This window comes from Mycteria americana, chromosome 9, assembly GCF_035582795.1.
Source record: "Mycteria americana isolate JAX WOST 10 ecotype Jacksonville Zoo and Gardens chromosome 9, USCA_MyAme_1.0, whole genome shotgun sequence".
Classification (NCBI taxonomy): domain Eukaryota; kingdom Metazoa; phylum Chordata; class Aves; order Ciconiiformes; family Ciconiidae; genus Mycteria; species Mycteria americana.
The window spans coordinates 4,000,256-4,027,814 of NC_134373.1; the positions used below are offsets into that span (position 1 = coordinate 4,000,256).

The 27,559-nt window shown below is 39.2% G+C and overlaps 1 protein-coding gene and 1 long non-coding RNA gene across 6 annotated transcripts in view; both read left to right on the top strand.

Annotated features, from left to right (window-relative positions):
- BARD1 (BRCA1 associated RING domain 1) overlaps positions 1-27,559 on the top strand; it is a 44,347-nt gene that overhangs the window by 13,784 nt on the left and 3,004 nt on the right. For 4 of the 5 annotated variants that reach the window (XM_075511814.1, XM_075511816.1, XM_075511818.1 and 1 more), the window contains 5 exons: positions 7,873-7,953; positions 8,670-8,842; positions 16,564-16,672; positions 18,208-18,343; positions 19,375-19,467. In XM_075511814.1, the coding sequence (XP_075367929.1) occupies positions 7,873-7,953; positions 8,670-8,842; positions 16,564-16,672; positions 18,208-18,343; positions 19,375-19,467 (592 nt within the window). The remainder of the gene's footprint in view (positions 1-7,872; positions 7,954-8,669; positions 8,843-16,563; positions 16,673-18,207; positions 18,344-19,374; positions 19,468-27,559) is intronic. The other variant, XM_075511815.1, reaches the window with a different exon arrangement.
- Positions 19,635-26,519, top strand: LOC142414725 (uncharacterized). The gene is made up of 2 exons (XR_012777196.1): positions 19,635-24,322; positions 25,056-26,519. It is a non-coding gene; the product is annotated as an uncharacterized LOC142414725 (long non-coding RNA).

Here is a 27,559-nt window from a genome sequence, read left to right on the forward strand (position 1 = left end):
ACTTGCATGTATCTTTGTTTCCAGCTGCTAAATGTCCGATGCAACTCTGAAGTCGTTTTATTGTCTCTGAGCCTCAGATCCTCATCTGTAGAAGGACGTTATACAGATTATCTCCTTTCACTTCTGGTGTTCTTTGTTCTTGTCATATAGCTTAATCATGGGTATATTATGGCATTCCTAAGGAGATGCTGCATCCCCTGGTAGCCCGTAGATGTTTGCACAGTTACTAGTCCATGTCAAAGTTGCTCAAGCCAGCATGATGTGGGGGCTTGGTCTTTCCAGAGAACTATTGGTAATGGGTTTTGGTAACATTTAACTTTGAAGCAGTGAACAAGAAATACTAGTGATTAATTGCCATGACTCTGCTGGAGATGTGTGGCAATTGCAAGAAAACACTTTTTTTTTTGCATGCAAGTATATTTCGTATAACCTGTATGTTTCTGGATCACTCTTCGAAGCTGTAGGAACCCTGCTAGAGAACTGATAAATGTGTTTTCTCAAATAAGCTGGTCTTGAAAATACTAGGCTTTGTACTGTATGTATATTCTCATTGTGGTTTTTTTTCAAAATAGCCCTGTCATTTTTTTCTGTTTCTGGAAGAAGTATTTCTCTTCCAGTTTTGTTTTATAGGTGATTTTTTCTTGTTCCTTCCACAGCCAGTAATGTTTTTCCATGTGTGTAATGGGGAACAGACTTGTAGCTGCCACTCTCCTCCCAAAGTGAAATAAAGTCTAATTCTCTGGGACTTCATTAATTATAAAAATAAATCTGTATTATTTTCATTAGCTCTTAGGGTCTAATACCCTGAATTTAATTAAAGCTAATTGAGTTCTCCCTTTTTTCTTATTTAAAAGAGATAATAAACAACATTATCAGGCATTAAAATTAAGTGTACTGTGCTGTTTCAAATGATTCTGAGGGATTGGCCCCGTTTACTACTACTAGTTATTAACTTACTGAAATCAAAATGGTTGTCAAGAAAGGTTCTAGTGTGGATGAACTTAATGCTGAGTTAAACTAAAATTAAAATAAATGCAGCTCTTCCCATAGCAAACAGCAGTCGTGTTCATCTTCCTGCATAGTCATTAAAGGTAAAACTCCCAATTAGTTAAAATACAAAACATGACCTGTTATGCTCCTAATAGTCTAAACTGGTGGGAAAATTGCCCAATCAACAGCCCTTCCACATAGGAATTTTCTTACAGTAAAATAACGAGTTGTTCACAGGACTAGCTCTTATGTGGCAATTAAAAATGCAGCACAGTACTACTTAACTAGTTAGCAGAGTCTTAAATCTACTATGGAGAGAAAAAAATCATAGTTTTTTGATACAGTATTTCAGGTCTTGGTTGTACCTAAGTTTCTTCTGCATCGACAAGGGAGATGATGGGGCAGTTCACAGTGTGGAATCGCTGCCACTATGGATTCCTGGAAGAGGAATAGCGAACTGCAATGCAACAGGATAACAGAGGACCATGGCAACAGCTGCACTGTTACAAAGGAGTGAATGGGAGGTAGCTGGGAAAAGGTTTTGATTTTTGTGCTTCAAGTTAAAAGCAATTAGAGAGTTGTCCCTGTTCTGAGGAAAGAAGAAATTGCATCTATGCAGAGGATCTACTTAGTCTGAAGAAAGAGAGAAGAAGCATTGGGACCAGTTTTGGTTACCTCCTGTTCCAGGGACCCTTTAGTTTTGACAGTTGACCAGAGGGCCTTCATAAAGCCTTCACCCATGGCTAGCCTGCTGTGCAGGAGTCTTCATATTCATTATACTTAACACTGTAATAGCTATTAGATAATTCCTTCCGAGCCTGTGAGACTGTTCTTCCTTTTTATTGCTTTGTTACCAGTTAATGACACATTAGAAAGAGCAAAGGAAGATTTTGTGGTTTTGTAAGCGTGTGATGACCAACATCAGAGTACCTTTTAGATCCTTTTTCAGGTGTCTCTGACCTAGTCAGCTATGCAGTTCCTCGTTTTTGGTACCAGACGGGTATGTATCATGGTTGAGTGTCGGGTCACACATGTCCATGGGAGGAACGTCTCCCCTCCTGCCTTTCCTCTTGAGCCTTTAGGTACAAGCGGGGAGTTGTGCTGCTGTGCAGTTGGACACCCCCACCCTCCCAGAGCAAAAGGCAGTGGATGGACAGCATTGCTCCTGCCAGCTGCTTCACAGAGAATGAATGCATCCGTTGGTCCAAGGTCATTTTGTCCAGACCTCATGATTTTGTGTAGCAGGTGACTTAGCTGTGTGTATAATACCCATTTCATTGGAGAAATGAGGTCTGCTGGCAGAAACTAGCAGGATGACTCAGGTGCAGCTGTAGCACCTGAGATAGCTTTGAAGTTGTAGTTTGACATTGACTGTCTAATGTTAAAGCCAAGTGGTATTGGAATGGTAAGCAGCCTCCTGATTATGGGTAGTATCCAGCAGGTAGCTTAAGACCAATATGAAGCAGTGTAATGCTTTCAAATGCAGAACTTAAGAATGTGAAAATTGACCATGAGTCAAAGCAATCCATCTTCCCAAGTGCTGATTTGAAAGCCTAGAAACAAATTGCCATTTCTTTTTCAATAATGCTTGGTTGTTACTTCTCTTGTTTCTGAGGTGGGTTAAACTTAACTTCTTGAATGTTTTCTTTTTGTTAAAGGTTAAGCATAGCTACTTGTATGCTTTTTAGTTAATAAGTGGTCTGCTGTGTAGGCAATTAATTTAGAGAAATTTGAGGTGAGAAACTCCCTGGTTCCTGGAAAGAGTTGGTTGGAGCATTCACAATTATTATAAGCACACAATTATTATAAGTTATTTGGTTTTGCCCTCTTTGACCACTTATCATGAGTTGTAAATAACCCCGTTTTCCTCCCCCCCACCATAACTTAACCAAGCAAATGTATTTGGATTTGAAAGGGTGTTTTTGTTCATTTATTTGACCTGAAGATTGAAGTCACTTGGTTACCTTTGCAAATAAAGGGAGAAGCGGTTGGTTGACGTGGTACAGGTTTTTAGCTTCGTCTTCATGTACTACCCTAATTCTTTGGGTCTGTCTTTTTTGAGCTGGTAGAATATGTTTTCATTAACGTAATAATTTAAATGTGACTTATGGGTGGAAAATATCTGTGGTTAATGGAAATAGTAAAGGGTAAAATGGAAAAAAAAACCACCTAGAAAACAGGGCTAAAAGAACAATTGCAGTTCTTCTTAACCATCTGTCTGCATTAACATCATGACACAATTGACTTGGGGGGGGGGGGGAGGGAAAAGAAAAAACCTTGTCTAAGCCAAGTGAGGATGGTTTTCTGGGCTTATGCCATCTGTGTCTGCAGGAACTAAATTCTCATTGGGAGGGAAGTGTTTGTAAAGCTGTGTAAATACCCTTCTCTGTGTAAGCTAATGCTGTCTTCTGGGTTTGCCAACAGATGGCCCCAATGCCTTTCTTGCTTCTATGGTTTTCAGAGCTCCCTTAAGCTGTAGCAGAGGAAGAGCAAACCCATTGCATTGTCACTATACATAAGCTTTGGTTATGAGCTTAAAATGTCTTTTGCTTTGTTTCTTCCAAAAGGATAATTTTACATTCTGCAATAGTTTCTGCCTTTTCAGAAGCAGGTTGTAATCCTTTGTTGAGAATGAGATTTAAAAACAAACACTTCCCTGTGAATTGCTAATGTTAGCATTTTTCTACCTGGTGTTTGTCCTGTTCTCTAATTCTGAACAAGTAGCATCTCCAATTACGTTTCCACTCTGCTGTTGCTACAGACTGCTAAGACAAGCTGTGAGGGCCCCTCCTCGTATCATCTGGTAAGGTTATGACTCCGTATTTGGGACTGGTGATTTTATGCTGGCATTGCTAGATCAAGTAAACTCAAGAGGCTAAATGTACAAAGTCTATTTCAATACTAGTCAAAGCACAACTTTATGAAGTGTGTTTGAATTAGCAATCTCAAAACAATAGGTGAGTACAGGTGTAGTCTCTTCTGCTTTCTTGTGGAGGAAAGGCACATGGTATATGGATATTTGTGGCTAGGACTTGCCCCTACCAGGTGCTCAGCCTTTCTTGTAGAGTTGAGCAAAACATTTATTAACTTTTAAATATGTGAGTAATGCCATCAACTCTGATAGAACGGGTCAATGTGTTAACTGCACTTACTTTTGGATTACTACTTTTGGATCACTATGAGATGATGGTGGTCCTCTTTGCAGGAGGGACCCGAACATGTCTACTAAGGATCTGCTTCTTGAATTTTTGTCTTCCTCTTTTTAACTAAATATTCGCAGTATAGTAACTGACTGAAGAGCCTTTGAGGGGACAAAAGGCATGTTCTCCTAGCTATGAACAGTTTTGTTAACGTATCTCTTGTAATCCTGATTGACAGCACCCATCTAGTCATTGCTCAGTACAGCTGGCATGACAGCTTCCCCTCCCTTTCTGTCACGCTCATTGCTAGGTGCCGGTTGCAGGGAATAGGTTCCATTTACAGCTGAGGTGATGACAATATTTTTCTTCTGTAAGCAGCAAAACACCAATTTTCTAATTTTGACTTAGACCTGGATTTCATTCTGTGGATGTTGTCAGTACTGGTGTCCACACCAGCAACATTTCCTTTGATAAGACTGCAGTAATGTTTTACAAATCAACGTTCACATAACTGTTCTGAAAAGCTGTGATACTACCTAATGCCCACACAAATTATTAGCTATGCTTACTGCTCTAAAGAAGTACTCTTGAAATGTCAAACCCTTGCTGTACATGTTTGCAAACTTAACTTTAAATGATAAGCTCAGATCTTGCTCGTTACAGATAATTGTATCTTCTCTCTGTAGAAAAAGATCTAATGCTGAGCACTGTCTTAGCTGCCTCTGAGTAACTCTTCAGATTTGATGCATGTCTATTACCTTGCAACCATAAAGTATTCTAACAGCAGCATATTCTTTGATTGCTTTGAAAGGTAACATTTTGCTAGGACATCTAGGTTGTGAATATAATACATGAAATTTATCTCTGATGTGTTAATTTGCTTGACTATTGTAAAGCCAGTGAGTCTCGGCGTGTTTTTTGGTGAATTTTGAGTTTGCAATTGTTGCTTGCTGGATTTATTTCTGCTGAGCAGAGTCTGTCTTAATATTTTCTCTAACTAAAGAGTAAAGATTAAAGCTATTTTGTTTTTCCAAAGTGTTCCTTGATAGCAAAAAAAATGGTATTAAGTTTATTTTTGTTGTATTTAAAGCTTAATTTAATATTGTCTCACTTTTTCCTAAAGTATGCAGTGGCATAACAGTTAGGAATTCCTTGACTTGCCACTACTTAAGGGCATGGAACTTTCTGTATATCATGGATTAAACTTCTCTTGCCCCCTCCAGGTCCTAATATTTTATATATTGCAAGTTTGGCGAAGAGATACCAGTTTGAAGAGCTAGATACCAGTTTGTATATCAGTGTCTTCATTGGTGATCACAATACCCTGGTCTAGGTAAAGTTTTAGTGGTCGTGTTGAAACGCTTGGTTGGGGCGGATCCTAAAAAACAAAACAAAACCCAAAAAAACCCATGCAAAAAAACCTCAAAACCTAAAATAAAAAGAATTGGAGCATTGGTGGCAAGCCATGGAGAAACTTGAGGCCTACTGTGCTAGTTTAACCTTTGAAAAGCTTGCATTATTGAGGTAGTTTTGGTCATTAGATGACCCTTGGCAATTTCTTCCTTCCCTGTTAGTCCGTCAGCTGAGAAATGGCGTGTAACTGCTCCTAATCGGTAATAGTGCAGGTAAATCATTGCTTTGGGCTGAGAGGTGGTATCTGATGCTGAGAGGTGTGGGACAGCCTGGCCCCATTAGCTATGTACCTGCAGCTGTGGAGGGTTCCTGGCATTGCAGCAAAAATTTTGGAACAGAATTCATGGTGCCTCTTCCAGTAGGGCAGACCTTCGCAATTGCTGCTCTGTAGGAACAAATGCCAGAAGCAGGAACTGGCTGACGTGGCACAAAGTGTCTCACTGCCATTGACAAAGTTTGTCAAGTGCACCCTTGGCAAGTTTGCAGATGACACCAAGCTGAGTGGTGCAGTTGACATGCCAGAAGGACAGGATGTCATCCAGAGGGACCTGGAGAAGTGGGCCTGTGTGAACCTCATGAGGTTCAACAAGGCCAAGTGCAGGGTCCTGCACCTGGGTTGGGGCAATCCTTGGTTTCAATACAGGCTGGGGGATGATGTGATCGAGAGCAGCCCTGTGGAAAAGGACTTGGGGGTACTGATGGACGAAAAGCTGGACATGAGCCGACAATGTGCGCTCAAAGCCCAGAAGGCCAACCGTGTCCTGGGCTGCATCAAAAGCAGCGTGGCCAGCAGGTCAAGGGAGGTGATTCTGCCCCTCTGCTCTGCCCTGGTGAGACCTCACCTGGAGTACTGCGTCCAGCTCTGGAGCCCTCAGCACAGGAAGGACATGGAGCTGTTGGAGCAGGTCCAGAGGAGGGCCACAAAAATGATGCGAGGGCTGGAGCACCTCTCCTACGAGGACAGGCTGAGACAGTTGGGGTTGTTCAGCCTGGAGAAGAGAAGGCTGCGGGGAGACCTTATTGCAGCCTTCCGGTACTTAAAGGGGGCCTACAGGAAAGTCGGGGACAGACTTTTTAGCAAGGCCTGTTGTGACAGGACAAGGAGCAATGGTTTTAACTAAGGGAGGGCAGATTTAGACTGGATTTAAGAAAGAAATTTGTTACAATGAGGGTGGTGAGGCACTGGCACAGGTTGCCCAGAAAGGTAGTGGAGGCCCCGTCCCTGGAAACATTCCTGGTCAGGTTGGATGGGGCTCTGAGCAACCTGATCCAGTTAAAGATGTCCCTGCTTTTGCAGGGGGGTTGGACCAGATGACCTGTAAAGGTCCCTTCCAATCCAAAGCATTCTATGATTCTATGAAAGTGAGTTTGAAGTACGAACAAGCTGGGCTGCGGACGGTGCTGTGAAAGGAGAAGGGTATCAGGGTCTGTTTGGTTTTAGTCTCTTTGGGTTACTTTTCCCACCTGCTTTTAAGATGACCTGCACTGCAGAGATTTCCTTGCCTCAGCTTCTGCAGGAGGCTTCTCCGTGCCTATTTATAGCTGCATCTGTATATGCTCTAATCTTATTACCAACTTTCTCTTATACTTGCCTCTTAAGAGTGTCAAAACCTCTGATTCACAAATTCTGCCCAGTTGCTTCCTTTGCCTTGTTTCTACTCAGCCTCTTTCCTCTTCCTGTAATCTCTGCATCAGTTTCCACCCTTTTCCACATACATTTCCTTACTTATAGTAAAAACTGAATACAGTGTTCTTCCAAAAAACAAATGAAAACTATTTTGGTAGAATAACTGTCAGAGAAAGTGTCAGTGAGATTCAGCATGAGTAGTAATTGCAGTGTTAAATAAAACTCTTTTCCTTTTGACTTGTGGGAAAACAATCTATAGAAGCTTGTCAGGCTTATTAATCTATTTCACCTATGCATGTTTCTAGCCAGTTATTTAGATTAGTTTGAAAAAAATCCAGTCTGAAGGACAAAGAAATTCTGAATAAATGTTCCTGATTTTAATCCTTGCAGTTGACGCCAGTGGACAGATTGCAATCAGCACAAACTTGTCCATTTATTCTGAGTTAAGTCTGTTATGTGCACTGTTTTTATCTAAAAATATGTATTTGTGTAAAATGTGTTGGTGCTTCTAAATGAACAGTAATGATAAACCGCAGTCTCAAAGCCAGTTGAGTTTTTGTTATCCTGACAATATCTAAATGGAAGACTTGTATCATTACATTTTTATTGCAGCTAAATTTATAATTCTGCATCTCTTAAATTTTTGTTGTCTCTGTGTATGTTCTTCATTACTTTTTAATAACTATGTTTTTTCCCATGTAGGGTGACTTAGCAGCTGCGGAACAGCTGCTGAAAAATGGGGCAGATCCCAATGTCAAAGATAATGCTGGCTGGACACCACTGGTGAGCGCTGAAGACTTTTTTTTTTTCTGTCATCTGTCTTCTAATCAGATTTCATTTCATCCCTCCTTTCCTCCCATATTTTAGTTCCCTTTACACTCGTTTAGGTGACAAAGAATTATGCAAAGTGAAGCAGTGATGATAAACAAGTTTAAAAGACTTTATGAGCAACTACTGACCTGCCCAAATCCAACTCTCCTTTGCTGGGGTAGGGCAAGCCAAGAAATCTATCAGAATCTATTTGATTCTGCAAATGCAGAAAATATAACTATGATAACTAGAAAATGATCAATTGCAGACAATGTGTATATTTTATGGGTTCTTAATGTCCTCAGTGTGTTTTACCATTTTGGAAATATATCAAGTATGAAAAAATTGCTCACTTGGATTACAGAAAATAAACAAAAGGTTCTTTTCAACCATGACTTCTTCCTTTCCTGAAGAATATTCTTGACAGAGTCTGTAATCTGGGAGGCTTTGTTCCCTCTAGTCTAATTTGCACACAATTGGCCTTTGTTCTGTTCTTCTCTGTGCTTTTTATTAGTGCTAGGTTCCAAGGTTAATTCATGTCAGGAATGTAATGCAGCATCCGTGCATCGTCTTCCCCTACCAGCTACTGAGAGGTGTTTCAAAATGAATGCGTTAACTGGTGAGACAGAAGTCCTTCCTCTGAATTCTGTTTCACCTGAGTTTCCTCTCTTATGGATTTACCCAACTAGCACGAGGCATGTAATCATGGGCACAAAGAAGTGGTGGAGCTGTTGCTACAATACAAGGCGTTAGTGAATACTACGGGGTATCAGAACGACTCGCCTCTTCATGATGCTGTCAAGAATGGGCATGTGAGCATTGTTGAGCTGCTGCTTTTGCATGGTGCCTCCCGTGATGCAGTGTAAGTAGATGTGGAATGTTATTTTAACTGTGGCATTAGCTACAGCTGCAACTTCCAGGGTGCATATTAAGTTAATATGAAGCAAAACCAGTAATAAATGTGATTTATTTGAAGTGAGAGGGTGGGTGTTAAACATATGCTCTGCTATACTTATATCCTCCTTTTCCAGGCAGGTGTTTGCTTTCCATTTTGCTTTGTCCTAAGCTTTTCCGAGGATGTCAGAGTCATAGATAGCTGGAGTATTGGAGACTGTACTAGAAAAGCAACAAAATATGCTTATCGTATTCTTACACTTTCCTGTTGGCATGTTGTTGTAGCTACTGTTAGATCTAAGATGCTGAGCTAGATGAGTTTTGAACTGCTATACCTGTTTTTTGTCTCTCCTTTTACTACATACTTGCTAGCAGAAGGTGTTTTGGTCCACTCTGTTCTACCTTCACAAATGACAGACACAGGCTGAGATTTGGGGAGTGTTTTTCATTTTTTCCATTTTGGATCAAAGCACTAATCCTTGGTACACTTTTTAATTAAAAAAAAAAAAAACAAAACAAAAAAACAAACTTAAGAATATTTTCAGTTGAATCTTCTATACAGTTATGCCTCCTGAAGATTTTGGCATTTGTGTATAGGAGGTGCTAAAGAATCTGTTGGTTTATAAATAACCCTGCAAGCTATTAGTATTTCAGACTCTGAATGTGGTTTTAGGTATTGTAGTATTGCTGTTGTGCCAGGGCCTGTGTCTATAAAATTTGAGTCCAATGCATGTTGTCAATAGGTGTGTGTATACAGTAACATGATAGGATGAAGTCTTGCATGACATGAATTTCCTTGCCAGCTGCATAAAGAAGCATAAACAAGTTCAGCTTAATCACTTTGGCTCTCAATATTTGCTCTTGAAGCTTACAGAATTAAGGTACTCTGTGGAAAAGCATAGGGTTTTCAAAACCAGTCCTAATCTTGAATATACTGGGGTTTAAGAAAAACAAAACAAACCCACGAAACTTTAGCGTGAAAAAGTAAAACAAGGATCAGTTGTTCATCTTCACTTTGTTCTTGAACAACAAAGACCAGCGCATTATACCTTGAAAAGCTGACAGCTTCAGAAACTAATTTTCAAGCCACTCGAATATCGGGAACTGGTTGTGTGACACTTATCACTTCTCTGTCTGGTATTTGAAAGCGTAGCACAGCCAACAGCTTTGATGCAAGGTTTTGAGAGGACTTAAGCACTGGTAGATGTGCACAGCCAAGACTCCAAATGCCAACAGTGGACTCTTCAGGTCTGTTATTAGCCTTAGTCTCTGCCGCACGTGTTCATGCAAACTGAGATGAATCTGAACCTCTTTCACCTCATTGTACGTGAGCAAACATGACTTTCTATTGAAACAGAAGCTTTTCAATCATGGGAGAAGAGATTTTTGTAAACCTTAAACTCTGTCTTAGCTTTTCACTGAAAACAGGTAGTGTTCAGTTGTATATTAAAACAATGTGACATAGGATATGTCACAACTCTGCAACTAGCTCCCTCTTGCAGTACTTCTAAATCTTAAAAATGGCTTCTAACCCCCTCCTAAGTATGCACTGTTCTTGACAATCTCCAGGATACTTAGACTCTTTAGTGTGTGGTGTTAATAAATATATATATATTTTTTTTTCTTTTAACTTAATCTTTTTGGGAGCCAATTTAGCCGCCTTTAATCTTTGTTTCTTTGTCTGGCAAAAGGAACCACAGGTGCTTTGGCAAAAATCCAGTCCTGTACGTCCCCCCTGGAAAAACTGAGGCTTCCAAATCTTCTGTAGGCTCTCTATTTCTGGCTGAAATGCTACTGTGCATGTTACTATTGCACTAATGATGGAAAGGGGTTGGGTTCTGCCCCCCCCCCCCCCCCCCCCCCAGGTTTTACAGAGAGCATTAGAGACACAGAGAAAGGGATGTGCCTAAGAAAAGTGTTCAGGCTTGAATAGTAAGACTTTACTGACCTCTTCTAAATACTACCAAGAAACAACAGAAACAAGAACAGTATGTCTGAGACTTTTGAGAATGTCTTGTGCCTCCCTTGCTTCCTGTGCACTGCTAGCTTCCCGCAATGAATTGTGCCATGATCTTTCCCTGGATCATGACTTTGCAAATCCTTCAGGGTTTTTTTTCTGCCACTGCCTCTGGTAGTTGTAGTCCTAATTAAACAGTGGTTGGATTTGTCTAGGTAAGTGGATTTGAACCTTCTTTAATGTAGAAGGTTTGAATATGTTTTTTCTAGTGGATGCAGGTACCCTTATAATGAAGTCACATCTGACAAGAAGCTTGCTTTTCTTCAGTGACTTTTTTCCTAGATCCCCAGGACCTGCAGACCATAGTTTTAAAAACAGGAGGTGAGAACAGGGTGATCACTTAAGATGGTGCAATTACAGTTCTTTTCAGTATGACTAGTTATAATTGGCCTCTTTGCCTTAATGCAGGATCTGCTCACCTTCACTTTATTACTCTAGGATCTTTACAGTAGAAATTGAGCAGTGATGAGTAAACTTGCATCTCTTCTCAAAGGTTTATTTTCTTTAGAAACATACCTGAGTAGTGCCTTAACTTTAGAGGTATGCCGTGTGTGAGCTAAGACTATACCAAACCAATTTTGCCAAACGGATAAATTTGTCTAATTTTAGTTTGCTTTTTTTTTGTCTTTTAAAGTCTTTTCCTTTAGCTAAGCTAAGTAAAATGTGAACATGATAAATGTATTCAAATGTTACTTGGGACACTGAAATATATAGCATGAAACCTCACAAAAGTGACTGATGTCTTGCTGCTGTTTTGACCGTAGAATTAACTCAGTTTTGTGTCTTAATGTCCCTTGTGTGTTGGAGAGTTAATCTACTGGAATAAAAACAGAGCTTGTGTTGAATAGCCTGCTTAGAGCAGTAGTTTTGAAATTTAGTATGATACTCAATTGTGCAAGATGAAATACTTTTTTAAAGATGTGCAGTATTTACTGACTGGAGGCCCAAAGGCAGGTAAGATGCACTGGTCTGTAGAGGGATGTAAGATGTATCTGGGAGCAAATAACAGCCGCTTTCTAAGGGACCTCGATTCATGAGGCGCGCAGATATTAGTATAACCCTAGCCATCAGACAGCTGAGACTTTGCATTTCCAGATTTAGATCATCAGGTTCACAGACCCATCAAGTACATCTCATTCCAAGTGTCTTTCAGGCTAGTTTTTTCTCCTTGCATGTTAACACATAGTCCATTAAGAAGTAACCGTATGTAATACGAAGCAGCTACGTATCTTTTGGACCAAGCGAATACCGATGAGAACTACCTCTTTTGCCAGAAAGCAATCCTGGGATTTCAGTATTCCTTGGCAAAAAAATTTTTTTGAAATCTGTAAGATTTAATAGTTGTGGCACTTCATTTGCCATTCTAAGTTTTCACCGACTGGGAAAGATATGAACTACAAATGAAAAATATTATATGGACCAGTGGACCTATTAATTGTCCCGCTGGTCTAGTTAATTTTTTTAAGTTAATCTCCTACACATAGCTAATTTATATTTTTATAGCTTTTTCATGTGCTCACTCTCTTGAATTCTGTCTTTTTTTTTCCTTGCTTCGCAGCAAGCCAAGTGATTTGAAAAATTAGATCTGTGCGTTTGCAATTTCACAGTACTTCTTAAATGCTTTCACTCAAATGGGCTATCTTGCCAGTTCTTCATGCACAATAAGTTTAGCATTAGTAAAAATTGTTGTGTTGCCCTATTTTTTTAGGTGTTAGCTGTCTCTGAGTAGTTTTGAGTCTGATTCTGAACGAACCTGTGGGAATGCTTAGGGATAGACTGTGGTCCTCAATTATGAATGGCATAGGGGTAAAAACTATTATAACCTGCAGTTAATTCCAGGAGGCATTAGACCCATGACACTGACATAATTTTGTCTGCTTTTTCTAAGTCAAGATAGTGCAGGACTTTGTTGTCTAAGTGCAAGACAGTATGCTTAACTTCCTGCTGACAGCAGGTTAATTAAAACCCTGGCCCTGTTTGAATATCCAAGACAGTCTTTCTGGCTACACAGATTAATTTTTTTTTCCTTCTGCCAGGTTCAAAAAAGATTTCTGCTTACCACACTCTCGGAATATGGGTGCTGACTGGAGACCCCCAAACTGGTCAGATTTCCATGTGGGAATTAGTGGTTACATTACTGCGCTGGGACCTGGTTGCAGGACTATCATTTAATACTGAACTCTTTTTGTGGGGCTGGGGTAAAACTTGGTTTATGCTCAGCTGTGGAACAGCAAATAACTTCTGGTGTCAAAATGGAGCAGCTTAAACTCCTGATTACAAAGTATTATATAGTCATTGGTTGCTTGTATCAAAAGCTGTGAAAGTTTGGGGCTTCTAAAGAATTATCAGGGGTGTGTCTCCCTGTTTATCTTCCCTGGTGGCTTATTTCCTGAAAGTTTACTGAAACATTTAGAAGGTAGCTGTTAAGTTTCTTTTTGACTGCAGCAGTAACCTCTGTTGTCATCGTACCTAAGACTTCAGCGATGTTGCACCATAAACTGAATCCCATTTCTAAAGCTTTTCATAAGAAGTTCTTTGATCTGTCAGTCCTTAAGATATCATCTGTCATCTCATGTAAAGTCATACTCAGCAGATTACATTGAGTTGCTCTTCATTGGGCTCATCTTTGTTCTCGGCACAGACATCCTACTCTTTGATTGGAATTTGTTCTAGCTGTAAGAGCCCTCTACTGACTATTCAGTACCTTGATGACTGACTAATAGGAGACTGCTTGCATCAAAGGATACATCTGACTCTTGAATGTTTAAAACAACTTGCAAAAAGCCCACTTGCATTCTGGTAGAAAGTATGCCTTAGAGACCTGGTATTGTAGCTTAAGCACCAGAGACACTTATTTCTCTCTTGTAGAAACAATTGTGTTTGTCTTCCTTCTGAGTGTGGAACTTGTCCTGTTAAGCAGTCACGTGCACCGGACCCATTTACAACAAATCCAGACCTATAGTAAGAGCACACAATCATATTTATTGATATTTCTAAAAATGCTGTGTTTGTGTGTTAGGGTGGATCTAATGTGCATGTCCCACTTAATTTTGTTTTGCAAACTGGATCAAAATTCATTTTTTTACTCTGAACAAGGTGGATGATTTCTATTGTTCAGCCAAGCTGAACTACAGACAGGTTTGAGCACACATTTTTGCCAAAAGCTTCTCTTTCCCATTCCTATGCCTTACGGGTGTTCTTGTGGCTGCATAGATCTGGTCCTTGATCCTGATCATAGGGCTAAAAATAATATACATTCCTAATATATTAAAAGCGGTTCCTCAAGTAACTGCACTGATAACTGTACCAGCCCAACAGAGACTGGGCAAGGTCTCTTTCTGATCATGATTATTGGCTTTTTGGATGGTGGGTGGGTGCCTAACTAAAAAGAACAAATCTGGTTTTCATCCTTTTTCTTTGAAAAGGATGTGTAAATTAAAGCAATACCATACTCGAAATCTGTTGTCTGGCTATGTTCCTTGTCTTAGTTTTTATTTTGTAAACCTTCTTTTCTCCTGTTTCAGCTACTTTTTCCTCACTTTCCTTAAGCTCAACAAGCTGCTTTGTTGCAAATATTCAAAACTCTTAAACCCATCCTTTGGGCTGGTATTCCTTTTTTCAGACCTGAGCTCCCAAGTTTGTCACATTTTACTTTAACCGTGCCACCTTAACATCCTATGAATAGCCATTAATGCTTCAGTGCTGCATAATGATGGGATAGCATGTTGCAACACACTGGTAAGAAGCGACTGAAATGATCTTAAAAATGGAGGAAAAAAAAAAATTAAGTGAATACAGATGGGGTAGCTGGAGCTTTTATTTGTACAGTTTAATTGGTAAAAATGTTCTATATTTAACTGTGGTGGCCTATATGTTTATCTATGGTAAACATTTCACGAGTTTTTTTCCCAAAAGTCAAGGGTCTTACTGTGACTTGGGGGGGAGACACTCCCAAACCTCTGCTACTGACATGCAGTGATTTCCTCCCCCTGCTTAGTTCACAGTAAAAGGTCAGCCATCTAGTCTAAAGGTGATTTTAGTGTATGTGCTAATCCATATATATTCCTCCCCCACCCAGATGCATTGTTCAAAGGAACTGTCCTGCAGCAGTTTGAGTCGAACATGGCCCTTATTTAAAGAAAGAGCAAGAGCTACCCTGATGATGCATGACAAAGCAGGAACAGCATGACAATATTTAATGGGCTGCAACTCCCAGGACTGGGCTGAGATTTAACCAATTATCTTTTAGTCTGCAGAATTTGTATTGTGCTAGCTCTCCGCTCATTAGTAACACAGAAGAGCTTGGGGTTGGTAATACTGTAAAATTAGCAATTGTAAAATACCATCCCAGAATCTTCTGTGTGGGATTTTTGTGGATTGTTGTTTTCCCCAGAGGCTATGTTAGTGAGCATTGCTCAGTCAGGAGCATAGAGAGGTGCTAAGGTCAGATGCATCTTTCAGCTTTGCACTGCCCAAAGCCCCCCAGTTAAGTCAGAGTGAAGACTTAATGATTTGAGCTTCTCTTTGGGCTGGATTGGGTTATGGCCTTATGTGGAATTCCCTATAAAGCTTCCTAGATTCCTACTCTGCACAGGAACGTGTGGCTAACTAAGAGACAGCTCTTCAAAGATGCAGTGGTTTTTTGACCTCTTTAAATGTTTCATTGTTTGATGACTAAGCTTGCCGGATTTCAGATACTGAGTCAGAGCTTTGTTCTTGGTGACAAGCTTCCCCTTCATAACGAGCTCTTATTATGCCTTTTGAGAGCCAGAGCAACATGAGGTGGGGAGAAGAGGATCAGCTGGAATAGCCATTATTCTTGCGAAGGGCAAAGCAAGCAGAATATCTCCCAAGAGTGCTGGCAGAGGATCGTGTTTGTTAACGGCAATTATACCTGTTCTGCAGTTTCAAGCTTTCCAGCGCTCACTAGCTGCAAAGTTGTGTGAAGAAGAGATAGAAGCCATGGCTGTGCTTGATGTTGTGTTTATAGCAAATTATATCCATCTGACTAATGTTAAAAGAATGGGGGGGAAAGGGGTCTTGAAGCATATCTAATAACTATGAGGTGCCACATAGGATGAATAGTGTTCAACAAAATTGGCAAACCAACTAAAATTTGAATGAATTGGCTGTAATGTGTTCTGTGGAACAGCACACTGAGGAGAAAATGAGATGCATACTCAAATTCTGGAAGTGTGAGGGAGTCACGGTTCCCAAGTAGGAACCAGATAGCTTTTCCCATAAAAGCATAACCACATCAAGCTCCAATGTTTAACACAGCATGTAAAATCTTCTGACATGTCTTCTATGGCAAATGGCTAAGCCAAAAATACATTTCTTGGTTATATGACAGCAACGAAAGATTAAAGCTGAAACTTCTGGGTCTTGTGAATGATACCAAAATGCATCTTGAAACAGTTTAACAAGGACTGTGGTTTATTTAGCTGAACATACTGCTCTGAACACCCCTTACTCCTCAGCTGAATGCAGCAGCTTGTAATTCAGTATCCATCTGTCTTGGATGCAATTCTTACTTGAAGCTTAGTGTTTTTTAGCTGAAATTACATATTAATAAGAAAGTGGGAGGGAAACCTACCCAGCTAATGTGCCCAGTTAGTTAAGAATCAAGTCACATTTTATTTACTTAAACCCATCTGTGCTTGTTTTGCCAGTAATATATTTGGTCTGCGGCCTGTGGACTATGCAGAAAGTGAAAAGATGAAATCTGTGCTAATGTTACCAGTGAAGAATGAATCATTTTCACTTAACCAGCCCTCTGAGGTAAGTGTGTGGGGTTTTTTTTTTTTGTTTGTGTTGTTTTGCTTTTTAAAAACTACTAAGTTAGTCCTGTTAAGTATTGAAGGCTTGGACCTAAGTACAGTACATCACTTGCCTTTACAGGGAGATTTAAAATAGGTTGGACAATATTTCTAGAATGTATGTGAGACACTTACAAGCTATGATATTCTGTGTTATAGCTTAATCTGGGGAAACAAAGGATGTTTCTTGTAATGTGGCTTTATTATAGGAGAATGAATGCTTTGTTTTTCTTGAAGTATCGTTGATTGAACTTTGCTATTGTCATTGTTTTTCCGCATATTTAAATTTGATCTACTTGCCAAACTGGCAGAAAGCAGCAGCAGTCTTTGCTCCAGGTGCTTTTTGTGTGCCTTTAAAAGGCTGTTCCAATATCGTCCTTTGTCCAACAATGAAGATGTCAGCTCAGCAGTTGAAAACAGTTTTTGGGAGATTGTTTTGGGGGTTTGGTTTTTGTTTTTCCTCTCTTTTTGCTAAAGACTTCTCAGGACTTGTGACCAAAATCAAGTTATTCAGACTTAAGTTACTGCATTATGAAATGCTTTATGCTTCCTAATGAATGATTAATGAATGACCTGGCTGCTACAAGCAGTCCTAGTCTACTTCAGGGTGTACAGCCTGTTATGATCCCTCCTCATTGAGGTAATAAGATACCCATTGGCGAAAAGTAAATTGTTGCAGCAAAATCGGCAAGGATATGACTGTTCCTCCCACGTGTAGCAAATGGAAGATGCAGCTCTTTTGTCGCAAACAAAACACTCGGTATTTGCATTTACTTTGGGACGAGTGTGTGCCAATGGATGGTTACCAGCTCATATGGATGACTTGATCCAAAGCCTGAGGCTTTAGGGTAACTGGGTCTCAAAGGTATGTCTGTACTATGGAATCTCGGAGCACTTAGAAAGACCCAGGAGCTGAAGTATTACATCCTTGTCAGCATAAAACTTGAGCAAGCAGCTCCTCTTACTTTGCATTAGTAGTATCGGCATAAAAAAACTTAAAGCATTCATTACTTAAAGGGCAATTTATTAAGGACTTTTTAGTAAAAGGAAAGGCAGGTGTTAATTATATAGGTTACTCAACATATTGGTAGTGTATTTGTTGGTAATACTTCACTAAAAGTAGGAGCCTTTACTACTTTATTGGGAAATTTTTTTTCTCCTTCAGCACTGCAGTCAGCAAAGCTGTTTACACAATGTTCAACTGGCTATATGTGTGCACACCAGTGTCTTAAAAAAAAAAAAGCAAGGAAGAAAAAACTGATGCACAAGCTGTTTTGGTACCTTGCATAAGCTAAATGAAATACCTCTAATGTCAAGCTTTTTTCCTCTAGAGCTGGTTTGTTATACAGAGATTTATTTAAGGACCCTGTCCACTAAGCTTGCCCTGAATTGTTTTTCAAAATGCTTATTCTTATTAAATAAAGCTGTTAAACAAGTTAGCTGCTTTCTTTATGTTCCCAAACGTTCAGCTTATTGTAGGATTTTCTGTTCATGCAGGCACTGAGCCCCAGCCAGCCAAGACATGGACCTCTTGGATTACTGGGGAGCAACCTTAGTTTGCAGCAACAGAAATTGCTGAACAAGCTAGCAGCAGTTCTGAAGGCTCGAAGGTGTACTGAATTTAACAGTAGAGGTATGTAGTCTTGTTGAAATGTCTCTGTCCAAATGTAAGTACCTACAGTTCTGCACTTTATCCTTTAAGATACTAGCTGCAACAGCTTTTTTTTATTGTTCCTTAAAAGTGCAGTTTCTGAAATCCCTGAATTACAGCCATAGTAGAATGATGGTGTGTTGTTGCATGTAAATGCATATAAAGCCTGCCTGGTTACTGAGGTAGGAGACTTCTAGGGGAGCCACAGTTTGACAGTATATAGTCTGTTATTTAAAATCCCTAAGTCCTCCTCACAGACCTCTTCTCTTTACACTTCTTTTACCAACTTTAAGGTCTCTGCTCATATGAGACATCCTGTAAGCTTTTTATCTTCCAGAAGTGAGTCTTAGGCAGATGGTGCCTTTAGAAAGAGGAAGTCATTGACTAAAAGTTGACAAATTTCTTCTCACATGCTACTTGCCTTCAAATTTTGTTCTTCATTAAGATGATGGAGCCAAATTATAGGGCTTGGGGGTTTTTTCATCGCCTTTTGAGGAGGGGAACACTTTCTTAATCCCTCCTATTAGTTTTTCTTTGGAGTGCTGCTTTTCCTGCTTGGGAAAGAAATGCTATGGTCATTTTCCCCTACCATCTTTCACACCTGGATTACTACTCCAGAATTGTGAGTTGAGTTCTGTTAGCTTTGTGTTAAAGCAGTGAGATCCTACAGTAAGACTCCTGTCAAAGTTGAATATAACTTTAAAAGGATTAAAAAAAAAATACTGTCCTATAAACTGGAGCCTCCTCTGAAGATTTAAGTGTTAGCTTAGAACTATAAAAACGTGACTTCCCTTTTTCACAGCAAGTATATGTTGAAACCCACAAAACTTCGAATAGTACTTGTACTTACTCCTATCTTAGTCTCAAAAATCCCATACTTGTGCTGGAAAGAGTGGTTGATAAGTTGTTATTATAGTCTGTTTATTCTTTAAATGGTGATTGATTACTTTGCAGCCAGGCATGGTTCTGATTTTTATGTGCTTTTAGTTCTACTGATGTAATCTTTCTCCTAGTAACTCACCTTGTTATCCCTGATGTTCCAATGCCAAGAACTGTCAAATGTATGATGGCTGTTCTGACTGGATGTTGGGTCCTCAAGTTTGAATGTAAGTATTAAATATATGGGAGTCTTTGGGCTTTTTAACCAGAAATTGTAGATGGGATTCCAGAGAAAATTTTCTTTTTCAACAACTGCCCTAATATCAATACTAGCTTAACATAAAGTGTAAGGGTTTTGTTTTTTAATCTCCTGAATGACAAGAGATTTAATTAAATACAGCTACTTCTTCCTTGGCAAATGTGTGCATTTCATTATTAGATGTATTGGGTAGGTCATACCCTCAGTGTCAATGGGGGGTGAATTTGTTCATTGCTACATTGAGTGATGTGGGAGATTATGGAAAATATCTTGGGAGAGGAGGAAGGAATTTATTAAATCCTTGGATTTTTTTATAAGCAGCTTCCATTGAAATTGATAGGAAACTTTTGCTTGCTTGAGGTATGTGATCAAGGCCTGTAGGAAAGTAAGGTGTTGCCTATTTACGTATAAGCTGAGATCTGTTGAAAGTCAAAACTTCTAACCAAAGTTAGGCTGTCAGCTGATCATAATCCCTGTTTGTACTTCCCACTGAAGTTCTCTATTTGTTGAGAAAATTGTCAGGCTTAATGCAATCACAGGCTCAGGCAGATCAAATGTATATGTAACTTTCGATACCCATTTCTGTACACACGAGCCTGCGGAGTGGAGTGCTCTTCGACTAAAATAGTAACCTCCAAGGAAAGATGACTTGCATAGTGTCTCCTTAGCATGCAAGTAGTTTTGAAGTCATCTTTCATGCAATCTGTAATTAGTTTTCATACAGTGCATGTTTTTTTGTACAGCTGTTCTGTGGACCTACACCCCAAATTCTGCTTTTTATTCATTCTTTCTAATGTATTTCTTTCAGAGCAGTTGTAAAAGCCATGTTCTTCCCCTTGACCTTTATGGCTAAGTCCTTTTAGCTAATAAGTACACTACAAGTGAGTTAATTATCCATGGAAAACTCACAGACAAATTTCATTCCAGTTTTCTACTGTGTGACTAAACATCAGAATATAAGGATTCTTTAATGGTCTGAATTTTCCAGTCGCTAATGTTTATGAAGGCACTGCTTAAAGCTTCAAAAGATGTGTCTTAGTTTTTCAAATAAGGCACATCATCAGACTCTTTTGAACACTGGACTCTTTTTTCAGGGTGTTCATTTGGCTTCCAGATAGAGAGTGGACTTGTTCCTTGCTTTTTTTTTAAAGGGTCTGTTGAGTTAGTGTCCCCTCAGAGACGTTTTCTGCAACACCTGCAGTGGCTTCTGTTCATGGCCTTATAAGCATTTGCAGAAGGAAAACATTGTGTTGTCTTTGTACTGTGATTCTTACAAATAATAGGAGTAGCTCCTTGTTGAACATGTAATGTGGAGAAATACTGTTTATGCTTAAGCAAGCAGATGGATTTAATAATGTCCAGACACTTCGTTGATAAGCAGAAGGGAGATGGTTTCCTGTTTGGAGGTGAGGATGCAGCAGGAAACTGAGAAGGCCTAGAAGTGATGTCTGGGTTGTATAATTGGAAAGGGTATGTGCAGGTGCTCTGGAACGATATCCTGTTTAACTAAGACTGAATAATCTGTTTCTGTGGTGAATCACTTTGCACATTCTTGGTGTCACTCAGTTCAGGAGGTCTGCATGCCTTCTATTGTACATGCTAGCGTAATTTTCCTTTATTTCATTTTATCTTCTTGCTAGTCAGATGCTTAGAAAGCTTCAGCTGAGTGGTAGGGAGATTTAATCAGTAAGACCTGAGTTTAAATCTTTGTGGAAGAACTTTTATATTTAGAAGTGACTGGAAAATCAAAAATAAATAAAATAGTGTGGGGGTTATTCAGGGAATATTTTCATATTTTTTTTTGTTTGCAGCTGAGTTTTATTTTATGTTGTTAGTACTGATTAGTACAATCCTGACTGCTAATGCTCTCAGCTTAGTAAGCAACATACTACTTAAAAGCGAGTGATTCTCCTCCCTAGTGGGAAATGTTAGTAATAACTCATGGGGTCTGATGCAGCTAAGTGCCTATAATTAACAGCACCACTCCATCTGTTCCCACCAGTCTGTTATTAGTCTTCTTCAGTCATTACAAGTTAAAGATTGTTATAACAAATAATGGGACTCCTGCTGATGGAACATTTGTCTAGGAAAAGGAGGTCTTTGATTTTCTTTTCCATAATTTCTCTGTTTTATTTATCATGGCTTTTTGACTTCTGTTTGGATGTGTCCTTAAATGTGATGCAAATAAACTCCCAAAAATGTGTGCGTATTCTGGCTTGCTTCTGTTCAAAGCCACTGCAAATATATTGAAGGAGTTGCTTATAGTTCAGTGTTGTAAACCATTCACTTAAAGTAAATTCATGTTCAAAAACTTCACTGAAATATTTGAAAAAACAAAGCTCAGTGTAGCACTTAATGAAATGCTGACTATGCATAAGTATTTGAATTTGTTTTTTACTACAAGGTAAGCTGCATTTGACTGTTACTTCTAAAGTTATATTTATAGCCTACACATAATTATACCACTTTTTTAAAAAAACATTGCATGCTTGCAAAAAACAGTATTTAAGAGTGTATTTCTTATGTTGACTCTTCCATTATAGCAGGCTTTCAAGCTGTGTTTCTCTAATAAAGAGCAATTTCCTTCTCTTGTATAATTCTATGATGCTTCTGTTTACATGTGTCTATACACACAGATACAGCATCCATTAGTATCAGTAGAGGTAATGCAGAATTTTCCAGCAGTTTGAGCTAAATGTAAGGCCTCTAAGTATTAGAGAGCCAAGATTTAAATATATAGCTTCAGTTTTGGGGTTCCCTTTTGTCTTCAGGTGGAAGTTTAGGATGAAAGGATGTCACCACTGAGCAGATTAGATCTTCACAGAAGAAAAATTTCACATTACCAGTTGTAGTTCCATATTTTCCATATATAATACACTGTCAGCAATATATCCACTTTCAAAGCAGCACAGAATTCAACTGAGACACTGTTGTCACTGTGCTCCTTGCCCTTGGCCATATCTTTCATTGGTTTCATTATTTTATTGCCTTCATTATTTCTGGGACGGTAATAGGGCACAAAGTAGCATATCATTATCCTACTGCAAGTAGGCTGAGACAAAGATTCAAGTATCACTGTATTTTCTCTATGCTTTTTGTAGAGCCTAGAATAGTGTAATTAAAACCAGCAGAAGCCTTTAATAGCTTTTCAGCTTGTTTTTTCTTAAACTGATTGTCATCTGTTAAAGCAGGGAATGAAAAATGATCTCGGTAACGATATGCATTGAAACAAGCTTGTGTCAGTCTTTGCAGCAAAGTATCTCGAAAAATTCTAAGCATCTAGTTGCTTATTCCTTCATTTGTTTTGCTTACCTGGAACAGCAGCAATGATTCAGCTCTGAGCATTTAAAAGAATGCAAAAAACCCTTGCTTTTCCTGTAAGGACTCAGAACAACTGGGAGTTGACTGGAAGAGCTAGGGGATTGCACGACTGACATTTCAGGGTGAAAACATCTTTCTGAATTTCTTGGAGCAATATGCCCATCCTTGTTTAGGCTATTAGACAAGAGAAGTGCGAAGCTGTTTGAGCTGACTGCTTCTCAGGCTGGACCGTCTCTCTTCCATGCATAAACATCTTTTAGATAACAGGCTGATACACAGCAAAGCCCTCCCTTCTTACAACAGTTCAAAACTTCTGATCACTGCAGTTTCATGCTTGTTTTGCAGTTGGAGACTACTTCAACTGCCTCCTACAAAGGGACTCACAGCTCTGTGGGAGGTGGTAGAAATATCTAATGTGCATATGCATGTTCTAGTTGTATGGGGTGTAGAGCTGAGGGGAATGTTTCACATCAAGTCTGAACTTCTGCACTCCCACAGTGTCTGCACCTCCTGTAAAGGAGGAGGGAAACAGTTTTGCTTCAAAGTTGACACAAATTTAGATTGTGAAGCTGCTGGGGTTTGCAGAGGAGAAAATGGGGGCGGAGAGTGTCTTAAACGTGGTGTTTGCCTTTGCAGAGCTGGGAAGTGGGGGTTTGAAATAACGTCTAGAGGAAGAGGAAGCTGTGTGTCCACCGCTCCCTCTGTTCTGTCCTGTGTCATCCAGATACTCAGTTTTTCATATTTAGAGAGTCCTTTTGCTCTAATTCACTTTTGGTTTGAAGAAAACATTGCATTAAGGAAGCCCATTGTAAGGAAAAGGATGGGAAATACTGCGTCATTCATTTAAAAGCATGTGAGGGGATCAGGAGGATGAGCGCTTCCAGTGGAATTTAACCTGACATCTGCTCCTTAGGAATGGCTACCTCCAGTCACTTTGATAAGTCTAGAAAACAGCTGTGGCAAATAGTCATTTCTTAAAGAAGATATGACACTTGGGGTTTTTTAAGTGAAGTAATGATTTTCATATTACATGCTCCTAGCTTCTGGGAATTGATGTTTAAGGACTTCCTAAGCATCTGCTCCATCATGTTTAATAAATATCACGTGGATTAACTTGTTAACTACCATTCTTAAGCAGATTCATTTTAGTCTCTGCAGCATCTTGTGTCATTTCCATGTGTTGGAAAAATGGACTGCTCTTGTTTCACCAAATGAGATCTCTACCTCACTCCATGAAAATCTGTGATTCTAAAGTTACTTTAGAAGTGTATAAGAGACAGTATAAAAATTCTTTTCTGTGCTGTAGCAGAGACCAGTAATGCTGTTGGTGAAAGCAAATTAAAGCTTGCCATGCCAAATTCCCCTAAGGCTTTCTCTCAGTCCAGATTTCTTCCTTTTCTAGGAAAATAATCTCATCAAGCTTTACTCAATCTGCATGTAAGTCGTAAAACCCTGCGCAGAGTGAGCTGAAGAAGTTTCAGTTGCAATCTCTACTAGATCTTGTATGTGTAGTATTTTTATCTTCTTTGTTTCTATCATGTGTTTCTAAATTACTTTTAGCTGTTCTAAGATATTTTTGGGACTAACCCCTGCTCTTTGCTTTATTAATGCAAATCCAACAAAATTCCACTAAGGCTAATTGAGTTACTGAAATCTACCCCTGGGTATCTGTGGGTGATTACAACTTGTTCTTGGCAAGCAGTTCTTTTTGTACTTCATCCTTTTTAAATTGTTTTTGCTGATGCAGTTAGTTTCATTATAAACCAATAAGACTTACATGAATAAGGATTATAGGGCTCTGATCTTAAATTTTGCAAATAACGATTTCTTTATTTTCAGTACTAGTAGCTACAGTTGTATCAAAGGTCAATTAACGATACTGTTAAGAGTGGGCACCCTTTTAACCTGCTTGCTCCTTATACACTAGAAGGTGAGAAGGTAGGGGCAGCTGTTCAGTGAAGTAATAAGGATCAGTGTAAGTAGTGATGCTTTACTGATCTTGCTAATGAGGGGAAAAAAATGAGCAATATTCTCCTTGCCAAATGTGGTGGCATCAAGCTAAAATGCGGTTGTATTAAGCTAAAACCTTTTTCTGCAATATTTTCTAGGGATTTTTAATTCAGGCTCGGGTTTTGCTAGAATTTGGTGCAAATGATCTTGTTTATATCTACAAATTGCAAGTGTGAAATCAGCTATTTAAGAGGCTTTTAAACTTCTAATATTCTGTATTTCTAGGGAAGAAGTTTGCATGACCCCTCTGCACATGCGATCTTGCCCCAGTATGGTCTTCTGTCAGGCAAGCTTTATTAATGAGTGCTTGCACACTTGAACTGGGCATTGCAAAACAGCTCTGGTCCATGTGAAATGGAAAAATGCCACTTGCTTTGGTACAAGTCTTACCCTTTTGCAGGTAATTGATCCAACTACTGTGATTAAACTAGAGGGCCATTAAAGTGTAGGTGCAATAATCACCCTCTTCTCTTTAAGGAAGAGAACATGTTAAATGAATAAACCTGATCAACCTCAAACCTAGAAGGTCCACAGCTCTTATTGGCAATAGTATCAAGGAATAAATCAAGATTGGCTGAGATCCTGAGTAAGTTGAATGGTCTTATTTTATAATATAACAGAACAGACTAGATTTTTAGTCAGGCTTGCTTGTAAAGAATACACAGACTGTGAATGTGGGAAGGAAAACAACGTAACCCTGATCTCTACCCCCTCCTAAAATTACAGGTGTACTCTCAAAAGTAGATTTACTTTCCCCTCCATTTTCAGAGAACTTCAAGGGTGTCCTTGTGCTTCCAAGATTCAGTCCTGTTCTGAAATTTTTTTTTGCATAAGTACTTAAGATGTCCATCTCCATTTCAGAAGGGAGGTGGCATAGTATTGATGGTGTCCTGATCACTTTTTAATTAGGATAATAGCAATTCTCTTTTTCAGTCCATTCATTTGGCCACTGTTTTGGCATCAAGTTCTCACTGGTGGCTTTTCAATACAGTCCTGAACAAATGAGAGTCTGTAATCTCAGGAGTTCTGGAAATCAATTTAACATGGCTGTTTGAAGTCAAAGGGTGCTATACCTCTGACTTAAGTAGGAGTGCTGTAAGGTCAACAGAGCTTCTGGAAAAGTCCCTGTAAAAGTAGCGGAGTGATATACACTTTGAGTACAGTATGGACTTTTATTTCCTTTTATATGTGCGCTTAATCAGGATGACACTCAGTTGGATGGAGAGACTATTAAAAGGGAACTGTCATGTTATCCAGCCACTTACACACATTAGCAGCTTTAAAATTAATGTCTACTCAAGAAAAAGACCTGGACTTTACTGAGTGAACTCAGCTTAGCACTCAGCTGTCAAAATAAAATCCCTAGCTGTAAAAAAAAACTAAAAAAAAAAGTTGGAAGGGCCTACAGTATGCTCTAATCTTCTCTTTGTATCCCTACTCTTAAGTTTGAGGTTTTTTAGCACCAGGTCATCTTGTGGTGGCTGTACCATCTATTAGAAGAATGATAAAGCTTATACATGCCTGGTGCTTCCAAATGACACCGTAACACAACCAAAACTGATTATGCCGTCTTTCAGAACCTCACCTAGACTGTTGCATCCTGTTGGAGTCACTGCATCTGAAAATGATAATGCAAAATTAGCGATCTAGAAGCAAGTGACTTGACACTAAGTTTTATGTGGAGGAGGGGGGAAAACAACGGGCAAATAAGAACCTTTTGTTTAGACAAATGCATAATGAATTAGGTAGAAACACAGCTTGAGCCCTCTGACATTTTATCTCAAATATGAGAACAGGGGGATATTTCCCTTTTTTGTTTTGCAGATTTCTTTTTTTATTATGGTATGTGAATCCTTTAGTTCTTTAATACAAATCTCTTTCTAGTATGCAGGAGTTGCTGAAGAGGAATGAGCAACTCGGGAAGAAATCAGTCTGAACAAAGTCTGCAGTTAAAGGGCATACTGGTCTCTATCAAATTATTTTAGCTTCCTTTTTCTAGTTAGGAAGCCTTCCTCCATGGATAGATATTCCTTGATTGTTCACCTTAGGGTTGTAAGCACCTTCCTCAAACATTGGTTGCTAACTGCATCAGTGTTCTGAATATATAGCTAGACCAATATTCTGATGACACATGACATACTGTTTGCCTCATTTCCTTGTGCCTAAGGCTCTCCTTTCACTGTTACCCTGCCTGTGTTGTCTTGTCTCTTTCCAAGTGATACACTTTCTACAGATTAGTTGTGCTGTTGATGGTAAGATTGCCATGAAGTGTGTTGAAGCCTGAAGCACCTTCTCTTCTGAGCTTGAGGATTCCAATGACTGACTTTTTCCTCTTTTGCTACATGCACGTAGACAAAGTGTTAGGCGAGACTACTTGAAATGTCCCTGAGCACAACGGTTCCAAAAAGCATTTGTTCTTATCTATCAAATATGACAAGACCCATGAGTCAGAGCAAGTTCTGCTTCTACACCTTGCATGAAAAATATGTTCAGGAATTGAAAATATACTACTTTTCCATCACCAAAAAAACATACAGAGTCTGTTGCTCCACAAAGTTGTGTGTGTGTGGGCCTAACAGTGTTGCCTCTTAACGTATTTATGTTAAAGAGAAACACCTGGGCACTGAGAACTTATGTTTGGGGCTTTTTATCCTATCTGGAATACACAGCTTTTGTGCCACAAATCTGTTAAGACATAGAACTGTTCTGATTCTAGCTGGTTAAGAAAA